General features: G+C 38.7%; 1 protein-coding gene across 1 annotated transcript in view; it reads right to left on the reverse strand.

Moving 5' to 3' along the window:
• Positions 1 to 19836, reverse strand: part of C5H8orf34 (chromosome 5 C8orf34 homolog) — a 372149-nt gene extending 352313 nt beyond the window's left edge. Inside the window, 4 exon segments of the mRNA XM_078072311.1 lie at positions 19213 to 19280; positions 19283 to 19343; positions 19345 to 19404; positions 19406 to 19836. Of these exon segments, the coding sequence (XP_077928437.1) occupies positions 19213 to 19280; positions 19283 to 19343; positions 19345 to 19404; positions 19406 to 19540 (324 nt within the window). The 5' untranslated portion in view covers positions 19541 to 19836.
• Positions 19837 to 21893: the final 2057 nt, after the last annotated feature.

The following is a 21893-nucleotide window of genomic DNA, read 5'->3' on the forward strand; positions in this document are numbered from 1 at the left end:
TTTTCAACTTTTTGAGGAACCTCCATACTGTTTTCCAGAGTGGCTGCACCAGCTTGCATTCCCACCAACAGTGTAGGCGGGTTCCCCTTTCTCTGCATCCTCGCCAACATCCATCATTTCCTGACTTGTTAATTTTAGCCATTCTGACTGGTGTGAGGTGGTATCTCATTGAGGTTTTGATTTGGATTTCCCTGATGCCAAGCGATGTTGAGCACTTTTTCATGTGTCTGTTGGCCATTTGGATGTCTTCTTTGGAAAAATGTCTGTTCATGTCTTCTGCCCATTTCTTGATTGGATCATTTGTTCTTTGGGTGTTGAGTTTAAGAAGTTCTTTATAGATTTTGGATACTAGCCCTGTATCTGATATGTCATTTGCAAATATCTTCTCCCATTCTGTCCGTTGCCTTTTGGTCTTGTTGACTGTTTCCTTTGCTGTGCAAAAGCTTTTTATCTTGATGAAGTCCCAGTAGTTCATTTTTGCGCTTGCTTCCCTTGCCTTTGGCGATGTTTCTAGGAAGAAGTTGCTGCGGCTGAGGTCGAAGAGGGTGCTGCCTGTGTTCTCCTTTAGGGTTTTGATGGACTCCTGTCTCACATTGAGGTCTTTCAACCATTTTGAGTCTATTTTTGTGTGTGGTGTAAGGAAATGGTCCAGTTTCATTCTTCTGCATGTGGCTGTCCAATTTCCCAACACCATTTGTTGAAGAGACTGTCTTTTTTCCATTGGACATTCTTTCCTGCTTTGTTGAAGAAGATTAGTTGACCATAGAGTTGCGGGTCCATTTCTGGGCTCTCTGTTCTGTTCCATTGATCTGTGTGTCCTTTTTCGTGCCAGTAGCATACTGTCTTGATGATGACAGCTTTGTAATAGAGCTGGAAGTCCGGAATTGTGATGCCACCAGCTTTGCTTTTCTTTTTTCAACATTCCTCTGGCTATTCGGGGTCTTTTCTGGTTCCATACAAATTTTAGGATTATTTGCTCCATTTCTTTGAAAAAGTGGATGGTATTTTGATAGGGATTGCATTGAATGTGTAGATTGCTCTAGGTAGCTTGACATCTTCACAATATTTTTTCTTCCAATCCATGAGCATGAATGTTTTTCCATTTCTTTGTGTCTTCCTCAATTTCTTTCATGAGTATTTTATAGTTTTCTGAGTACAGATTCTTTGCCTCTTTGGTTAGATTTATTCCTAGGTATCTTATGGTTTTGGGTGCAATTGTAAATGGGATCGACTCCTTAATTTCTCTTTCTTCTGTCTTGTTGTTGGTGTATAGCAATGCCACTGATTTCTGTGCATTGATTTTATATCCTGCCACTTGACTGAATTCCTGAATGAGTTCTAGCAGTTTTGGGGTGGAGTCTTCTGGGTTTTCCACATAAAGCATCGTATCATCTGCAAAGAGTGAGAGTTTGCCTTCTTCTTTGCCGATTCAGATGCCTTTTATTTCTTTTTGTTGTCTGATTGCTGTGGCTAGGACTTCTAACACTATGTTGAATAGCAGTGGTGATAGTGGACATCCCTGCCGTGTTCCTGACCTTAGGGGGAAAGCTCTCAGTTTTTCCCCATTGAGAATGATATTCGCTATGGGTTTTTCATAGATGGTTTTTATGATATTGAGGTATGTACCCTCTATCCTTATACTCTGAAGAGTTTTGATCAAGAAAGGATGCTTTACTTTGTCAATTTTTAATTCAAAAATCCTAGCAAACTACTAAGAAGGAAACTTTCCTAACTTTATAAAGTATCTATTAAAAACAAAAACCTACTAATGTTGCAATGATCATTCCTCTTAAAATCAGGACCCACTCAAAAAAATATTAAGTATTACCACTTCTTTTCAACATTGTATTTGAATTCTTAGGCCCAATTAAAAAAAAAGACATAAAAGCTATCAAGACTGAAAAGAAACAAAACTGTCATTTTTACTACTTTTCACTAATGATAGCGATCATATAATCATATAGAGAAAAAAAGAAAAGCTATAATAACTGGAAAGAAAGAAATAACACTGTCATTTTCACAAACAATATGGCTCTTTACATAGAAAAATTCAAAATAATTTCTGACTAAGTAAGAATAAATAAGATAATTTAGCATGTTTCTCCATGCACATTTAAAATCAAAATAATAAACTTCTTTTATCATAATTAAATCCACTTTCTGGTCCAATCTCAGAGAATAATCCATGGTAAAACCTCCTCATTTTCAGAGTAGGCTGGCATTGAAGCCCTTTTGAAGCAGGACTTCAATGAGCTGGATGATCCTCCAAAATCACACTTTTAAGTATATTAAAATACAGAAGAAAGTAAACTAATAGATATAGATTCTGTAGCACCTTCACTAACCCAGAGAAGAGTAAAATAAACAATTTGTCTATCTCTATCTCAGCAAGGCATTTACTTTTCACAAACTAAAACTCTGCTAGATATTAAATAAAATCTCAGTATCAGTGAAAAGAAAACATCAAATTCAGAATTTCTACAAACTATATGATTTTTATGAATAACCATTATTTGGTCAAAATGAGCCAGCAAGAAAAAAAACCCTCCATTTAAGAATCCCAGATGTATACCTGGGGCGCCTGGGTGGCTCAGTTGGTTAGGTGTCTCCCTTTGGCTCTGGTCATGATCCCAGGGTCCTGGGATTGACCCCCATGTCAGGCTCCCTGCTCAGTGGGAGCCTGCTTCTCCCTCTCCTCTCTGCTTGTGCTCTCTCTCGCTATCTCTGTCACTATCTGTCTCTCTCTCACAAATAAATAAATAAAATATTTGGAAAAAAAAAAGAAAAAGAATCCCAGATGTATACCCCATGTGAGTGAAAAGGCAATCAATTAAACAAACAAAAAAGGATGCTATTTATTTTAGCTGCATCTTTCTTAGGCTTGCTTAGATTGAATGGAGTCACATAAATAGTTATGTTTTTACTTTACGCAAATCATAATATTTTTAATCACATGGATAACTTAAGACTCTTACAAACAACAGAAAATCCAACTCAGTCCTTCTTACACACACACACACAAAAGGGGGATCCACGGACTCCTGTACTAGACTATAGAGATTTTAATTCCTTTTACTTTGTGGATCATCTTTTACCCTTCTTTGAGGTCTTTGCATATTTTTCATTTGTGAAACTTAGAAGTAGTGGAAAGGTTTAGCCTGCTTTGTAATAAAGCAAAGATTATCTTGTATTTCTGCAAACCATAATGGTTTTATGCATTTATTCATTCAACAAGTATTTAATTAAATTCTTATGATGCATATACTATAAATTAGATACTTAGGAGGAATATTGGGGGGGGGGAAGCCAATAGTATAGTTAGAAAGACAAACTATAACCCAGAAAGTAGTTAAATAACATTGTGATTAACCCCTAAAGTGAGTGGCACAGCCCCTAAGTGCAATAGGAGTTCACAGAAAGAGTATATCTAGGGTAGCCATACATGTCCAAAATATTTAATTAAAAAGGCAAAACATGAAATATCCCTTAATGAGCGGTTGATACTCAGATAGGAAAATGTAGATTCTGGGGTATGTGCCCAGATCCTTCCTTCAGAAACAAAAGCTCATTCTGCCAAATGCCAGGAGTGTTGGCTGTTGGGAGGCCCTCACTTAAGGCCTTTTCCAGAATTGTCCTTCCAGGAAGGCAGTTGCCTCATCCAAGGTCACATTCTCTCTCTCTGGAGGAAGCCTGCTTCTAATCACTAAGTACAAAAACCCAGCCCCATGCTTCTATTGGAACAGTCTTTAAAGGCCTCCCCACTTCCAGGGCTCTCCCAGTGAGGGTCCCTATGTGATCAGCCGAAGGCTTTCTTATAGCAGCCTCACAGTTCACTTTGTTCCTCCACTCAGTCCCACTGCCTTCACTCCCTTCAAGGTGCTGCTCCCATGAGCATTCTGCAATTAACCCTCTGCATGAAAATCTCCATCCCAGAGTCTGTCTCCTGAGGAACCTAGTCTAAGACATTATAGAAAACAGAGAAAATACTCAATGTAGAGAGAACACCAAGCAAAGACTTGACATTATAAGTTTTGGGGTAATTGGACAAACTAGCCTGGTTCACACTGAAGGCAGTGTGTGGGGAAAACGAAAAGTATGGTTAAACAGATTTTGGAGGACCCTGAATGCCACCCTCATTTGGAATTCATCCCATAATTCAGTGTTCCAAAACTCTTGCACCTTCAGTGGCCCAGGACTGTGAATTCATCCTCCTGGATGTCTGGACACAGAGCTAAAAGTGACAAAGTGCAAGCATGAAAATTCTCTGAAGTTTGATTATCTTTAAAATTTACATGAATCTTGCATTTTGCCCACAGTTATTGGCATTTGTCATAATGAATGCATACTCTTGTTTAAGAAGCATGGCCACAATGAGTGGAGAAACAGTGTGTGTGTGTTTGCGTGTGTGTGTGTGTTCACAATTCTGTGTTTTCAGCTCTTTAAAGAGGGCTTTAAAGAGGGCTAAAAAAAAAGAGGGGGAATAGGTAAAAATGATAGTCGGATTGTGTTTGAAAATGTTGACTCACTTCTTCCTCCTGCCCCAGCACCATTTCTACCCACCTGATGCTCATTTCCATGCTACCTGCTCTTAGCCTCTCCTAACCATCACTTCTGATTTGTCTACTCAATGAGGGGTTTTCCTCTCATCCTCTGCCAATAGGCCCCATTAAGGTTTTAGTTGACAAGAAATTCAGTACTAATATGCAAATACAGTATGCATGTGGGAGTCAGCAGGGGCCTCAAGAAGACGAAATCATCTAAAACAAATGACTTAATACTAATAGCAATAGCGCAGTAACACAGAGAGCTTGGAAAATCAGAATGGTTGTGGGAGCAAAAACAGCCCCTTAACTTGGTACCTCGTATAAAAGCTGGATCCCATTCTTATCCATTCTTATCTTTTTGCACATGCTACAGAGTTATAATAATATCACACATACAATCTTGAATTCATCTTTTCTACATTTTTAATGGTTCCATAATATCCCATCTAGAGAAAAGTTTATTTAACCTTTTAAAATAATGTTTAGTAACAAGAGTAAGAACAAATAGCTAATTGCAGGAAATGGGCTCCTGTGCACTGTGGAAACAGGTCAGAGAACAAGGCTGACCAAGTCTCTTTCCTTGTGGAGGTTTTATTTAAGACAGGGAGCCAAACACTAAACAAATAAATGAGAACCTGCCACACCTGATGAGTGCTGTAGGGGATAAAACACTGGAATGGTGGAGTCTGATGGGAAGCTGTTGAGACTGAGTTGCCTGTGAGGGCCTCTCTGACATGTTTAACCCTGAGATCTGAACAGCAGGAGGAGCTAGCCACGTGAGCGAGGCATGTAGGGGAAACTCCAAAGCAGAGAAACAGACCATGCAAAAGCCCTGAGTCTCAAAGCTTGCCTTTTAGGCAGCTTCGTCTCTGCTACTCATAAGGCTAACCCTGGGAGACATCGTCTTGCAAATATATTCTCACTAAACAATCCAGAATGAGCCAAGCAAATATTTTTAGAAAGAAAGCCAGCTGTCGTGGGTAACAACAGGAAACAGAGGATTCAAATATATCCTAGGATGTGCCTAAATTATTTGGACCAAGAGTAGGTCATTTTATGAGTTATAGAACATATTTATATTCATCCTTATTTCAGAAAGAAGTATTTTCCAAAGAAGTATAAATTATGATCAAATAGCATAAATAAAAAGTGGAGGGAAAAAAGATAAAGTAAAAAAACGTAGACAATGTGGGGACAAAACGAAGGTATAAATGCTCATGAAAAAGGAATTCTCATATACTATTGGTGGGAATGTCAATTGGGGAGGGGTGAAATAGAAGAGATTAAGAATACACTTATCTTCATGAGCACTGAGACATGCATAGAATTGCTGAACCATTATAATGTACAACTGAAACTAATATAACACTGTATGTTAATTATACTTCAATAAAAAAAGGAAAAAATGTTCATGATAATGGCCTACATTCTGGCTACCACTAGGTATGACTTTTCCAGAACTCTATGCAAAAAAAGGAAGGGAATACTATGAATTACACAGTTCAAAATAGTTATATACGATTATTTTTCTTTCTTTTTTATTTTACTTATCTTTTAATTCCAGTATAATTAACATACAATGTTATATTAGTTTCAGGTGTATAATATAGTGTTTCAACAATGCTGTATGTTAGTGCTCACCATGATAAGTGTACGCTTGATCCTCTTCACCTATTTCACCCATCCCCCCACCCACCTCCCCTCTGGTGACCATCAGTTTGTTCTCTGTAGTTGGGTCTACTTTTTAGTTTGTCTCTTTTTCCTTTGCTTGGTTTCTTAAATTCCACATATGAGTGAAATCATATGGTATTTGTCTTTCTCTGACTGACTTATTTCACTTAGCATAATACCCTCTAGATACATCCATATTGTTGCAAATGGCAATATTTCATTATTTTTATGGCTAAGGAATATTCCATTTTGTGTGTGTGTGTGTGTGTGTGTGTGTACACCACATCTTTACATCTTCTTTTATTCATTCATCTACTGATGGACAGTTGGGCTGATTCCATAATTTGGCTACTGTAAATTATGCAACAAACATAGAAGTACATTTATCCTTTTGAATTAGTGTTTTCATATTCTTTTGGTAAATACCCAGTAGTGGAATTACTGGATCATATGGTATTTCTATTTTTAATTTTTTGAGGAACCTCTACACTGTTTTCCACAGTAGCTGCACCAGCTTGCATTCCCACCAACAGTGCATGAGGGTCCCTTTTTCTCGGCATCCTCGTCAACACTTGTTGTTTCTTTGATTTTAGCCATTCTGACAGGTGTGAGGTTCATACACTATCTTTGACATTATAAAATTGAACAATAGTTCAATTTCAAAGAGGATGCTGCCTAATGCAATGAACATGCCCCTCCACAACATCCTTTAACAGATGACAAAACTGTATTTTCATGGTTTGATTCTTATGACTCCCAAAGGATTTTTTTTTTGGTGATTTTTTTATTGTTATGTTAATCCCCATACATTACATCATTAGTTTTAGATATAGTGTTCCATGATTCATTGTTGTGACTCCCAAAGGATTCTTAACCAACTGAGCCACCCAGGTGCCACTCCCAAAGGATTCTTAAATCACTCCACTGCACAACTCAGGGAAAGAAATTCTTCAGTGGGTCACCCTAATGCTGAATGGGCACCCAAGTCACTGTTCAACTAACTTTATCCAAAAATATGTTTGCTAGTAACTTGAGAACTTAATGTATATGACCCTCATGAATTATTCACTAAATATTATTTCTCAAAATTGAACTATTGATAAACCTATTGACACTGATCTCTGTCTTAGATTCCCTATCAATCCATACACCATAGAAGTGGATGTTGCCAATTGTGCACAGACCTCAATGTCTTTTTTTTTTTAAGATTTTATTTATTTATTTGACAGAGAGAGACACAGCGAGAGAGGGAACACAAGCAGGGGGAGTGGGAGAGGGAGAAGCAGGCTTCCCGCCAAGCAGGGAGCCTATGTGGGGCTCGATCCCAGGACCCTGGGATCATGACCTGAGCCAAAGGCAGACGCCTAACAACTGAGCAACCCAGGCGTCCCTAGACCTCAATGTCTTAACTGAAAGTTAAGAAAGGGTTAGATTTAAAACAATTCTGTGAAAACTAGGACTTTAAGCTTCCACAGAGTAGAGGATTTGTCATCTGTATACTTTAAGAGTGTTTTTTCATATCATTGCTACACCACTAAAATGAAAGATAATAAGAAATGTTTCAATAAATTTTCAGTCGGAATAGAATAATATTCTGCACTTAATAAACTGTAGCTGGTTTCAATTACCATTTTATATAATGCTAAGCTGATTATTATACATTGTAAACAAAAAATACAACAGGAAAAAATGAAATAACCAAAACAATACCAGGTCCTCTGGAGAGAATTCATAGAAGTAAAATAGCATTAAAATAAAAATAGTATCTCAAAAACATACGGCTACAATAAATCTTACACAATAAAGTTCATTTCATACAAACAAATATATTACTTCAATGTACAGACAAATAAAATGTATTCTCAATTCAATATAGCTAGTCACTTTGAATTTAGATCATGTTCAAAAAGTGAAGAAACAGCAGGAGTTAAACACTCCTTTACGCTCCAGGCTATCCTTCAAAAAAAAGAGTTCTCTTTTTTATGTTAAAGTAACAAATTACAACCTAAAACTATCAGTGTGTTTCATGTAGAACATTACCCAACAATCAGATCATTTAGATATTTTTAATAATTCATGTTTAGATATCTTACTGTTGCTAAGAACTTCCAGGAACAAAGACAACAGAAACTAAGTCTATTTAACATATCTACTTTTCATGTTATTTAATTTACATACTTGATTCTACGGCAAATTTCTTGAAAACCAATTTCTAAATGTCAATTTCAAATATGAATTTCTTACTTCTATTAGTATAATGATGGAATGTATTGATGAGTATGAAAATGGACCAAGCATATAAACAGAAAACCAAGATAGGCTTTTGTAAAATTACCAGAATATGATAGTTGAGAGTGCCCCCAAGTATTGCCAGTCTTTTCCAAATACACAGGAGTTTTTGAGGACAGGAAATGTTTTATTTGAATTTATATTTCTCAGTACATAATACAGCACCCAATAAACGTACCAAATGAATATAAATGAAGTTCCAAACATCATGCACCAAAGAATTTAATAGCTGTTGAAAAGATAACAAAGTCATAATGAATTTTCAAGAAAGTGAAATCTCCCATAAACTACTGACATATTCCCAGACTCCTAGTGGCAAATGATTATTCATACGCAAACCACCCTTTTCAAATTTGTTAAGTTGGTCCTGATTTTTTTATTCATAAATGTATTTGACAACTATTTAGTAGAACACCTATTATGCACCAGACATTTTCTAGGCATGAAGATATAAGCAGTTAAAAAGACTGACAAATATCTTCCTGTAAGAAGCGTATGTACTAGTGGGATAAACAATATAAACTGAAATCAAAGGAATAAATCCAATAAAACAATATCAAATGACAATAAGGTATATATAAAAAAAAATCATGCTACAGAGAGTGACAGGGGAGGCTGGGTCTGTGTGTGCTATTTTAGTTGAGGGTGATCCAGCTTGCCTCTCTGAGTCAAGACATATTCGGGATTGTTTTCTAATTACATATAATGTTTCCAAATTTAGCCAAAGTATACTTTTGTGATACAGCCAACAAACAAGACTTGCCCCCACCACTGAACAAAGAACACACACACACAAACACACACACTGTTTGGCCAAGTGCTACTCTTTCTACCTGTGCCAAAATGCTTTTTCAGAGAATCCAGAGCTACAACATAAAAATGCAGACGCACACTTTGAATTAGTCCTAATTTCAGGATACTAGAAGGTCATCCTTCAAAAGCATCTCTCTCTCCACATCGTCTGTCATTGAGGTATCAATATTAATAGGAAAGAGAAGTAGCAGCATCTAATGTGATGGCAGCCAAAATTCACTGGGTGTACACCAAGTGCCAGGCACTGGACTGGGTTCTTTAGACCTTGGTTCATCTCATACATTCCTCATAAAGCCCCTCTTAGGTATTATTTTGCAGATGAGGACATTGATGTTCACAGAGATCATCAAGCAAAGTGCTCAGGGTCAAGCAGAGAGTAAATGATTGCTAAGCTTGAGATATTTCCAAAGATCACCTGCTTCATCCCATATAACTGTGTCATGCGACTTCCTCATGCAAATGCACTTGAGGGGCATGCAGTAAGCCTTGCACAGTGGTGTGACTTAATTTATCAGGCCCTCTCTTAAAAGCAGATATTAAAAAGGGAAAAATATGACTGAAAGTGAATTAGGTAGTTAAGTACGTAATTAAAATTTATTCACTGTACATAAAGGGTAATTAATGTGACGGGGAATATTTTGCTCTAGGTCTTAAAGGAATAAATATGAAGATGCTATTTGCTAGCTGGTTATATCTTCAATGTACTTTTTCCATAGAAGGAAAAAAAATACACAAGTTAATGTTTTGTTTAATTCAACAGATATCAATTAAGCCCTGTGTTATAGTCTGTGCTCCACTAGATACAGTAGATGCACAATAAAGAATGAGGGAAGATACTTGTTTCCCACCTTCAGGAACTAAAGATCTACCTTCAATACCAAACATGATATATTATACGAACAAACACCTCCTGTCAGCAGATTACTGATATTCATACATCTTTCACTGTAGAAGAGCCTGCTGTCTAGCTGGATAGATTGTCCTCTATGAATGGAAGGGCCCAGAGGAATGACATAAAAAGCAGGCTCCCTATTCTAACCAATCACATCCGTCCACTTTTTAAATGTATGCATGCTAGCCTACAAAATTCCCTCTCAGCACTGCTTGAACTGTGTCCCACAAATTTGGATATATCTTCCTTTTCCTTGTTTGATGGATTTTTATTCCCCTGAGATTTCTTCTTTTTTTAAGATTTTTTATTTATTCATTTGTGAGAGAGAGAAAACGAGAGAAAGCACAAGCAAGGGGAGCAGGAGAGGGAGAGGGAGAAGCAGGCTCTTCACTGAGCAAGGAGCCTGATGCATGGCTGGATCCCAAGACCCTGGGATCACGACCTGAGCCGAAGGTAGATACTTAACCAACTGAGCCACCCAGGCGTCCCTGAGATTTCTTCTTTGCCCATATTATTTAGAAGTATGCTGTATATTTTCACAGTGTTTTAGAAATTTTCCTGTTTTCTTTCTGTTACTGACTTATAGTTCTATTCCATTGTGATGGAGAAAATACATTGCATGATTTCAACTGAGGTTTGTTTTGTGGTTCAGGGAATGATCTGTCTTTGTATACATTCCATGTCACTTGGAAAAAACATGTATTCTGTAGTTGTTGCATAGAATGGTCTACAAATGTTGACTAGGACTTAGTTGACTAAGTCTACATAGAATGGTCTACAAACACTTAGGACTGCTATTTTTCTTGGGTTGACTCTTATAATACTATATAATGATAGTTTCTATCTCTGGTAATTTTCTATCCTCTGAAGTCTACTTTATCTGATATTAAGATAGCCACTCCTCCTTTCTTTTGATGTTTGCATATTTTTTTTCTATTCTTTTACTTTTAGCCTGTTTATATCTTTGTATTTTAAATGAGTTTCTTAGACACAGCATATGGTTACATCATGTTTTTTAATCCACTCTGACAATCTCTGTCTTTTAATTGGTATCCTTAGACCATTTGCATTTAATTTAATTATTGACATATTAGGGCTAAAGTCTTCCATGTTATTTTTTGTTTTCTGTTCTTTGTTTTGTTTTTATTTTTCCTATTCCTGTGAGTTATCTGAACATTTTTTAGAACTCCATTTTAAATTACTAGAGTTTTGGGGGCACCTGTGGCTCATCTGCCTTCAGCTCAAGTCATGATCCCAGGGTCCTGGGATGGAGCCCCATGTCAGGCTCCCTGCTCAGCAGGGAGTCTGCTTCTCCCTCTCCCTCTGCTCCTGCCCCCCTGCTCATGCTCTCGCTCTCTCTCTCTCAAATAAATAAATAAATAAAATCTTTTTTAAAAAATCTATTAAATTACTAGAGTTTTTGAGAGCATCTTTATGTATAGCTTTTTTAGTGGTTGCTCTAGGTATGACATTATATATATATACAACTTATCCATAGGAGTCGTTGTTTGACCAATATAAGTGAACTACAGAAACCTTACCTCCTTTGTTCCTCTTTACTCTTCCTTGCTTATAATACAACTGTCTTAAATACTCCTCTACAGAACCACATCTGACACTGCTATAATTTTTGCTTCAACCATCAAACGTAATTTAGAAAACTTGAGAAGAAAAATGTATTATATTTAGTCATATCTTTGCTCTTTCCATGTTCTTTCTTCCTTCCTAATGTTCTCAAGTTTTTTCTTTTATAATTTTCTCTCTGTTTAAAGGACTTCCTTTAGCCATACTTTTAGGGTAGACCTGCTGGTGACCAATTCTCTTGATTTATCTTTCAATTTCTTTTTTTGAGTTTCAGAGGTAAAATTTAGTGATTCATCAGTTGCATATTACACCCAGTGCTCATTACATCACATGCCCTCCTTAATGCCCGTCACCCAGTTACCCCATCCCCCCACCCACCTCCTCTCCAGCAACCCTCAGTTTGTTTCCTAGAGTTCAGTGTCTCTTATGGTACAGCAATGTCCACAATAGCCAAATTATGATTTCCCCTTCATTTCTAAAGGATATTTTCTCTGAGCACAGAACTCTAGGTTCTTTCTTTCAGCACCTGAAAAAGGTTTTGCCACCGTCTCCTGATATCCATAGGTTTGATGAGAACCTGCTGTCAAACTGTTTTTCCTGTATAGGTAAGGTATTTCATTTCTCTTGCTGCTTTCAAGATAGATCTTGTCCTTTTTTTTTTTCCAGAAGTTTAATTATAATGTATCTTGGCATGGATTTAATGGCAGGAGTGGCCTCATTACCACTCAGTAATGTAGAAAGTCCTGACTCTTTTCTAGGCCTCCTCTGACATGACCCTCTGGGGAGGGAGAGGAATATCTCATTATTGCCAGGGGTAAGAGAAGCCAGGCTTCCCAGATGGTCTCCGCTGACACTGGGCTCACATGGTAGGGTTAAGAGTGGGGCCACAATGTAAATGTAAAATAAAACCACAATAAGAGATCACACAAATCTATTAGAATGGCTACTATTACAAAGACAGGTGATACCAAGTTTTGGTGAGAATATGGAACAACTGGAACTCTCACACAATGTTCACAGGAACATAAAATTGCACATACACTTTTCAAAACTAGTGGCTAATGTCCTAAAAAGTTAAACCTACACCTACCATATGATCCAGCCAATCCACTCCAGGCATTTACCCAAGAAAAACAAAAGCATACATCCATACAGAATACTGCTCAGCAATTAAAAGAAATAAACTATCAATACATAATACAAAATGGATGAATTGTAAAATAATTATGTTGAGTGAAAGAAGATATACCCCCAAAAAAGTACATAGTGTATGATTTCATTTATACAAAACTCTAGAAAAGGAAAACTATTCTATAGTGACAGAAAGGAGACCAGTGGTTGCCTAGGGAGGTGCAGGGAGTAAGGAAAGGTACAAAGGAGGAATTACAAGGGGCATTCTAGACAACAGGAAGGAGAGAAGGCATATGAGGAGCACGTCCTAACTAAGTCCATGTATTTTAAGGCACCTTCCAGAGAATTCCAAATAACATTTCCAATATTTATCATTGCCTCTATGCCACTTATATATTTTATTATGCACCATATATACTGCAAAGGAGATATCACTATTCATAATAAAGAAGTTCTATTATAAAGAAGGAGAAACAGTCTCTCTGTCTCAGCACCCTTCCTTGTGTTCCAGTACTCTTGTGCATTTATTTTTTTAAGATTTTTGTCGATATTTCAATAAAATTTTGAAGGAAGAAGAGGAAAATGTATAGGCTTAGTTGACCAGAATTGTAAATTTTCTTTACTCAGAATTATAGCTTGTTACTTATTGGTTTCCATGTATAAACCACTGATACAATTCTTAACTATATTCACATAATTTAATGTTTAAAGAAAACCCAATGGGTGAACTATTTGTAAGTACTTATTTCCTAGATGCTCATTTTTATTTTTACTTTTAATATTTTTTTACTTTGAAATAACTTTAAACGTACAGAAAAGGTATATGAACAGCACAAATAACTCCATATACCCTTCACCTAAAGACCCCATTCACGTTTTGCAAAACTTTCCCAAGAATGTCCTTCTTAGTGAAAGTGTCAGTTCTAGGACTATATTTTGCACTTAGTTGTACTGTCCCATCAGTCTGAAACTTCCCTTGACCTTCATGACCTTCACATCTTTGAAGACACCAGAAAAGCAGGATTTCCCTATCAGGTTTATCAGATATTTTTTTCATTAATCAGTTCAGGTCATGCATGATTGGCAGAAATATTAAAGAAGCAAAATCATGTTGTTTTAATTGCATCCTATCGGAGGCACACAATATTGATTGTCCCATCACTTGAGTAAAGCAGCATCAGCCAGCTTTCTTTACTATAAAGTTACTTTTCCCTTTGTAATTAACAACTACTTTGTGGAAAGATACTAGAGATTAGGTAAACATCTCATTCCTCCTCCAACTTTCACCCATTATTTTTGGCAACAATTAACGTTTCTTGCCTGAATAATTGCTAAATGCTTGCCAAATAGTGATTTTCTAATTCCACCACCCCTTCTACTCTTATTAATTGGCATTCTACTATAAGGTAAAGCTTTCTCTTCTCCCCATAAATTGAATATCCCATTATATTGCAGGATAATAAAATACTCCTATTTTATAAGTAAGAAAATCTGTTACACTCATACTTCGGGTCTCAAATTGTCCCAGATTTAGTTAACAGAGCCTCTTCAAGCTTTTGACATGTTCCTATAATTCTTTGACTACTTCCTTATTTCACATAAGATGGTCCAGGCTCATCTTGTACTTTCCCAGACCCATTTCTCCAAGGATACCTGGTTCTACTTGATGGAGAATGGTATTTAGAATGTAAAATCTGGTCACTAGGTGTGCTCATTGCTACTGAGGTGTTGCTATTCCCAGGCCATCACAGTAAACAGAGTAAGAAAATAAATGCAGGCATATATACTTATGTATATGTTAATACGTACAAATCTATACTTACTTCTGTTTCCTATTTTATAAGTAAGACAATCTGTTACTCTCATATTTTGAGTCTCAAATTGTCCCAGATTTAGTTAACAGAGCCTCTTCAAGCTTTTGACATGTTCCTATAATTCTTTGACCACTTCCTCATTTCCTGATATAAGATGGTCTAGGTCTTGTACTTTCCCAGACCCAAGTCTAGAATCAACCATTTCTCCAAGGATACCTGGTTCTGCTTGATGAAGAATGGTATTTAGAACTCAGAATCTGGTCACTAGGTGTGCTCATTATTACTGAGGTGTTGCTTTTCTCAGGCCATCACAGTAGACAGAGTAAGGAAATAAATGCAGGCATATATACTTATGTATATGTTAATACATACAAATCTATGCTTACTTCTATTACATTTATATCTATTTCTATTCTTGAAGTCATGAGATACACCAATACTTCCAATTTCAATCCAACACCACAGGGTTCATTCTACATTTTTTCCTTTTTATATTTGTGACTCCCATCTCTAATAGCAAGAGAGCTGGCTTGCATTATTTTCAATATATTTACTTATTCTCTCAACAGCCCCTTACCTCATATATAACAAATCTCCTGATCCTGCCAGGCGACTGCCTGATAATCTGCAGGCCAACTGGAGTTCAAGGTTGCAGACATGGCTGGAAAGTGTGGGGTAGGGTACCAGAGAAAAACAAGTTGTGCAGTAGTAGGTGTGTGAATGATGCAAGCTGATGGTTGACCACCTGTTTGATATGAGTCCACCTCATAACACATATGTCAAATTGGTTAGCACGAATTTAGCCCATGTAAGTAGAGGTACTTTGAAGTAAACAGAGGTGATAAAGTGGTTCCATTCTACTTGGAGTGGTTCAGACCACATTTGGAGAAATGTAGTGAATTGGGTTTGCCACATCTTCAATACACAGAGATTTAAATATTCTATGGAGAGTTAATGGGGGCTCCATTATCCTGCTTTTAATAGTTTAGGATTTCACTCTCTTATAAATGTAATCATTCCTAAACCAAGATATATGACTGCCCTAAGCACCCTTCCAACCAATAATATTCAAATAATTATTCTGTTTATTTCATGGGAAATGGGAGAAGCTGATAAGTATATACTTCTCTATGTTGAAAATAAGGAATTTATTGTGATGTTCCACATCATATAATTTATCGGGAATGAAGTTTAACTGCTTACAGTATAGATGAAATAGATCACTTGATCCCAATAAGCAGATATATGCCAGTTAATTATTCAGTTTCAGAATTTTTGACTGTCAGGTTCTTCAACTATTAAGTGGTTGGTTGAGATAAGTCTTGTGTTTGCACCATGAATCTTGCCCATATGTGCTACAAAAAAAGCATACTTTGGTGGAAGCCAAACCATTTCACATCTTGCTAATTAAGTAAGTCATTACATGTGGAAATCTATATTAAATAGGATTACAGTTCTAATTTATTGAAGCGATGTCCAGCATTCCTTATAGATTGATGCCTAGGCTGTTCACTACTAACCTGTCCTGAATAAGCCAATGAGAATACTAATAGTATTCCATCTTACAAAAATTTCAAAGAGGTTGTAGAATATAAGTCATTATTACCTTATCCACCTTACATCTTTATATTATTTAATTAAAATAGCATTACCCAAGACTCTAATGCAATGATTTCTAAGCATGGTTTTGTAATGCCTCAAAGCATGTTAAATCATTTAAAGGCAATATAAATTTATACTCTTAAATCACCTGGAAACAAGATAAATTTTCATCTAGAGTAGTTTTTGAAATACAATACTGTGTACAGTTTTATAAGCTTCTCACATGATAAAATGTTAGAAATAAGCAAATAGGCTAAGTAAGAAATAAACTAAGTAACTAAATTAAGTAATTAAGCTGTATAGGTAAAAACAGCAGGATACAAGTATTCTCAACCAGTATATGTTACCTTTGCTTTTTGTTTTAAACAATATTCATGTGCTCTCTTTAAAGCGCCTTACTCCCAATAAGTTCTCTCAAAATATTCCTACCTTACAAAATCTGTAAAGGGAACATCTTGTCGGGTCTTGTATATTTTCAAAACTAAGGTAAGCCTATGTCACCAACTCCAGTGCCTTAGCACAAAAAAAAAAAAAAAAATCACAACACAGAACAGATAAAACTTGGGAGTCACCTATTTCAATCTGTGATAGGTAAGAGATTTTAACTTATGTACTGTTTCTTACATTGTGGTCCAGGAATTAAATATGTAACAATCATTTGTGCCACCTCTTACTAAATTCAGGTTTCTGGGATCCTCCTTGATTGATCTCCTAAAGCAGTTCTTATGAGAACCATTGACCAAAGTCCTGGGAGCTTTGAGGAAAATGCCAGATCAACAATATCCATTTTACACTAGTTTCACTGGTTTTCTAGCATGAGGAGAGAGAGGCTACAAGCTAGTGAGATTTTCTAATTTTGTGAAGTACGTAGAATTCTACTCAAAACCAAGCTCTGTTAGGATCAAAATTTTTGCATATGAACCTGCTTTTAGTAGAAGTTAGCTATTTTCTCCCTTCAATTATTTAAAGTGCAAATCAATCCTCAAAAATTACCTACTCATCACTGCAATCCAAGCTAATGGGGATGTAGGTAATATGTAACCCCCCCCCAAAAAATCAATAAAATACACAGCATATAATTTTGTCATTGTTTGGTTTTTGGTGAGCAGGTCTTATGATTTTATGAAAACAATTCTGCCATCACTTAAAATTCATCAATGTAGAACTATCTGGTGAGCTAGTTTTTTTTTTTTTTAATGAGCACTTGATAAAAATCAAGTTGGATTTATTTCCTAATTATGTAGAAAGTTTACATATACCCTAAACTCTATTATTATCACTTGGAGAGAGTCTCAGGAATTTTAAAATAAGTTAATAAATCTATTAAAACAATTCACTTGTTCTCCCTGGTAAATGGTACTTTATATTTTAGGGGAGTAAATACACTCTAAAAGTATTTATTTTAATATTTCTTTTGACACAATTAATACACTGTGTCACAAAGGGTTCTTATGCTTTAGCTTTTAATAGATAGATAGATAGAATTATTTATATGTAGTCTCTAATCATTAGACTAAAGAAGAAAAATCTAGTCGCTCCAGCAATTCTACATTGCTTTTATATACGGACTTCCTTTGCTAACACTTTTGGCAGAAACAAGAATCAAGACATGCATTATAGGATTTTATGACTCTATACAAAAAATGAGTTTCAGTTGAAACAATGGCCGTATCTCTCTCTAGACAGTACAACGTTAACTTAAAGTTGGGCAGAAAAACTTGAGACCTAGTTATCTGAAACCCATCCTTCCCACATCTGATCACATCCCTGTCTGCCTCTCCCTTTTTCTGCTAGGGCATTATTTCGCATTATTTTTTTTCTCTGCAGTTATTCTCTTCTCTTCAGTACTAGGGAACCAGCTCGGTTCTCTCTCCCCCAGCGCGTTCCAGCCTTATTCCGACGCCGCGGACACGTAAACCCCCAATAATGACCACAACTGCTTTTTTGCGGGGGTGGGGGTATCTTGACCCTTCCACGTCCGGTCGTCTCCTATCAGTGCCCAGCTGGACGGTTGAACCGGGATGGGAACGGACCGTGGGCGTCCCTCCCCGCCGGCACCGGCGTCTGCCCAGCGCCCTGGCTATCCGCGGGACGCTTTGCCAGCGCCGGGTTCAGTCTCCCGTTCTTTTTCTCATGTCCTCCCGCTCTTCCTTTCTCCTACTGTATTTCTGTCATCAGTTCTTTGATGGCGAGAGAAAACAGCTCAGAGCTACACGTCTCTTCTCATAAATACGTGTATGCTTTTCCTGAATCTTCCTCCGCCCCTTTCTCCCCCTAACACATGTAGGGTCTGCAATGCAAAGGACTCTCCGTCCATCCAGACATCAATGTCAGCGTCTCAGTTTGACAATTTCATTCAACGCTCCAGCACCTACCGAAGCCTACTCCTTACCACTTCAGTTTTCTCCCAGTTAACCATATTCCTCTCCATTGCTAAGCACCTCTTCCCCCTTTCTGGGTTCTACTACTGCCCACATTAAAAAAAAAAAAAAAATCCAACACGCAATATAGTGTAAATTCCAGGAAGAAAGTGTGCATGTGTAAGACAGTCTAAGTGTGTGCATCTATCCGTCTCAGCCTGTCCGGGTCCTGTGCATGAGGCTGCGAGATGCAGGACGGTCAGACCGCTCAAACTTCCCTGCCAGACTGAGGCTGGGCCCTCTCCAGCTCACCTGTCCGCTCCCAGGTAACCAGCGAGGAGCCCGCCCGGCCGCGTTCCAGGACACCTGGCCCGGCCAGAGCTAATGCCAATGAACTGGGGCCGTACGGCCGCCTCCTCCCGCGCATTTTTTCACTATCCCTCCTTCCTCCGGGTGTTCTGAACCCCTTCCCCCAAACACAAACGGGACCGCCCTCACCCACAGCGCCTTACCTCAAACAGGGGACCGATTTTATTCTTCTCCAGGTAAGCCTGGATCCGGGATTGCTGATGAGACGCCATGGAGAGACAGATCGGGCCGCGGAGAGTGCAGGAAAAGCGCGCGGCCGTGCGCCTCGGCCAGGGGACAGCCCTCCTTTTTCCCAGACTGGAGCCGGGACAGGAGCTCCGGAACCTCGGCTCCCCCGGAGCGGCGGGCAGAGCCCGGGCCCCGGGCGTGGGCTGCAGCCCCGCGAGCCGCGAGCGCGTGGGGCGCCGAGAGCCGGAAGCCCGGGCGCGGCGCCGCCAACTCAGTCAACTCCGAGGCGAAGGGAGAACTCATTCACCGCGTTCTCCTCCTCGCGCCCACCTCCGCCGCTCTCCGCAGCGCGCGGCGCCGGGGGAAATTCTAGGCAGAGGTTCCAGGTTCCTCTCTCCTCTGGGCGGCAGCAGCCGGAGCCAGGGGGCGGGTGCTGCTCCGCCTGGCGCGACGCGGGGGGCGCCCTCGGGCGGTCGGGGGCTGCGGGGCTCGAACTCGCCGCGAGCGTGCGTGAGCGTGCGTGTGTGTCCGCGCGCCCGACTGTGTGCGTCCCCTCTCCCGGGTTACAGGAACAAACAGGCTGGGCTTCTCCCGGGGCTGCGCTCGCCCTGCCCGCCGCTCCCTAGCGACAGCGCCTCTCAAAAAGCCAATGGTGAAGGTGCTTCTTTCAAAGTGCTCATAAATCTGGTGCTTGTTGGCTACTCTTAGCAGCTACAAATGCTGTTCGAAAGTGTCGTTCCCAAACGCCCCTTGTAAACCTGTCCTCGGCACCTCGTGCTCTGCCCACTCTAGCTCAGAATCCGAGAAAGGCAGAGTTGTGAGAAGGTGCGTGGGTCTGAGGGTTTGCCGCTAAAATGAAGTTGCCTTCCTTTAGAATGTCTGGCTTGGCCTGGAACAAGTCAACGCGCCAACTAGAGGCTGAGAACCCAGCTGAAGACTCCCAAAGTGTAGACAGCCAAATGTTGGGAGCCACCCTTCAGCTTTTGACAGGAAGAAGGAATAAAAGTGAGCCGGTCCTCCCTTCCAAATTTGAATTCCTGATTGACATGTAACTATAATCCACATGTAATTGTGCTTATATGTCTATAGCTATACGCCAGATGCTACTACTCTATCCCACTTAAAAATGTTTCCTCTAGACACTTCATGAAATCCTCAAGTTTAGCCAATACCTTTCTTACTATGCAGGGATTTCCCGAGTTGAAGATGACAGACATCAGAGGTTTCTTCACAGAGCTCTCTTGAAAAACCCACTGAGGTCTCCAAAGACGATTTCCGTGGCTTCTAACCATGATGTGCTACCAAAATTAAGATTTGTGTTGGTAAATATGAACGTTTAGAATGAAGGGAATAGTTGTACCTAAAGCAGACTGCAACAGTGTAGATTTATTTTTCTTTCTCATCTGCAATTCATAATTTCTTTATTGGTATCGATGTTTTTTTTATTTCCTTCTGTAGGACTACTTAAACAGATCTACTTATGTGGAAACATTCAGTAATTAAAAATGGAATATTTCAGAAAGTTCTGTTAATTTCATTTAATAATTCATATAAGAAATCTGCCAGAAAGTGAAACAAAAGCAAAAATGAACTTTTGGGATTTCATCAAGGTAAAAAGCTTCTGCACAGCACAGGAAACAGTCAACAAAACTGGCAGCCCACAGAATGGGAGAAGATATTTGCAAATGACATTACAGATAAAGGGGCTGATATCCAAGAACTATAAAGAATTTCTCAAACTCAACACTCAAAAAACTAATAACCCAGTCAAAAAATGGGCAGAAGACATGAACAGACACTTCGCCAAAGAAGACATACAAATGGCTAACAGACATATGAAAAAATGCTCAACATCACTAGCCATCAGGGAAATACAAATCAAAACCACAATGAGATACCACCTTACCCCAGTTAGAATGGCAAAAATTAACAAAACAGGAAACAACAAATGGCGAGGATGTGGAGAAAGGGGAACCCTCTTAACACTGTTGGTGGGAATGCAAGTTGGTACAGCCACTTTGGAAAACAGTATGGAGGTTCCTCAAAAATTTAAAAATAGAGCTACCCTCTGACCCAGCAATTGCACTACTGGGTATTTACCCCAAAGATACAGATGTAGTGAAAAGAAGGGGCACGTGCACCCCAATGTTCATAGCAGCAATGCCCACAATAGCCAAACTGTGGAAAGAGCCGAGATGCCCTTCAACAGATGAATGGATAAAGATGTGGTACATATACACAATGGAATATTACTCAGCCATCAGAAATGATGAATACCCACCATTTGCATTGACATGGATGCAACTGGAGGGGATTATGTTAAGTGAAGTAAGTCAAACAGAGAAAGACAATTACCATATGGTTTCACTCATGTGTAACATAAGTAATAGCACGGATAACCATAGGAGAAGGGAGGGAAATCCAAAGGGGGAGAAATCAGAGAGGGAGATGAACCATGAGAGACTATGGACCCTGAGAAACAATTGGGGTTTCAGAGGGGAGGAGGGTGGGGGCAGGGGATAACAGGGTGTTGGGTATTGAGGAGGGCACGTGCTGTGATGAGCACTGGGTGTTCTACTTAACTAACGAATCATTGAACACTGCATCAAGGACTAATTATGTGCTACACCGTGGCTAACTGAACATAAAAAAAAAA

Source organism: Halichoerus grypus, chromosome 5, assembly GCF_964656455.1.
Source record: "Halichoerus grypus chromosome 5, mHalGry1.hap1.1, whole genome shotgun sequence".
NCBI classification, from domain to species: domain Eukaryota; kingdom Metazoa; phylum Chordata; class Mammalia; order Carnivora; family Phocidae; genus Halichoerus; species Halichoerus grypus.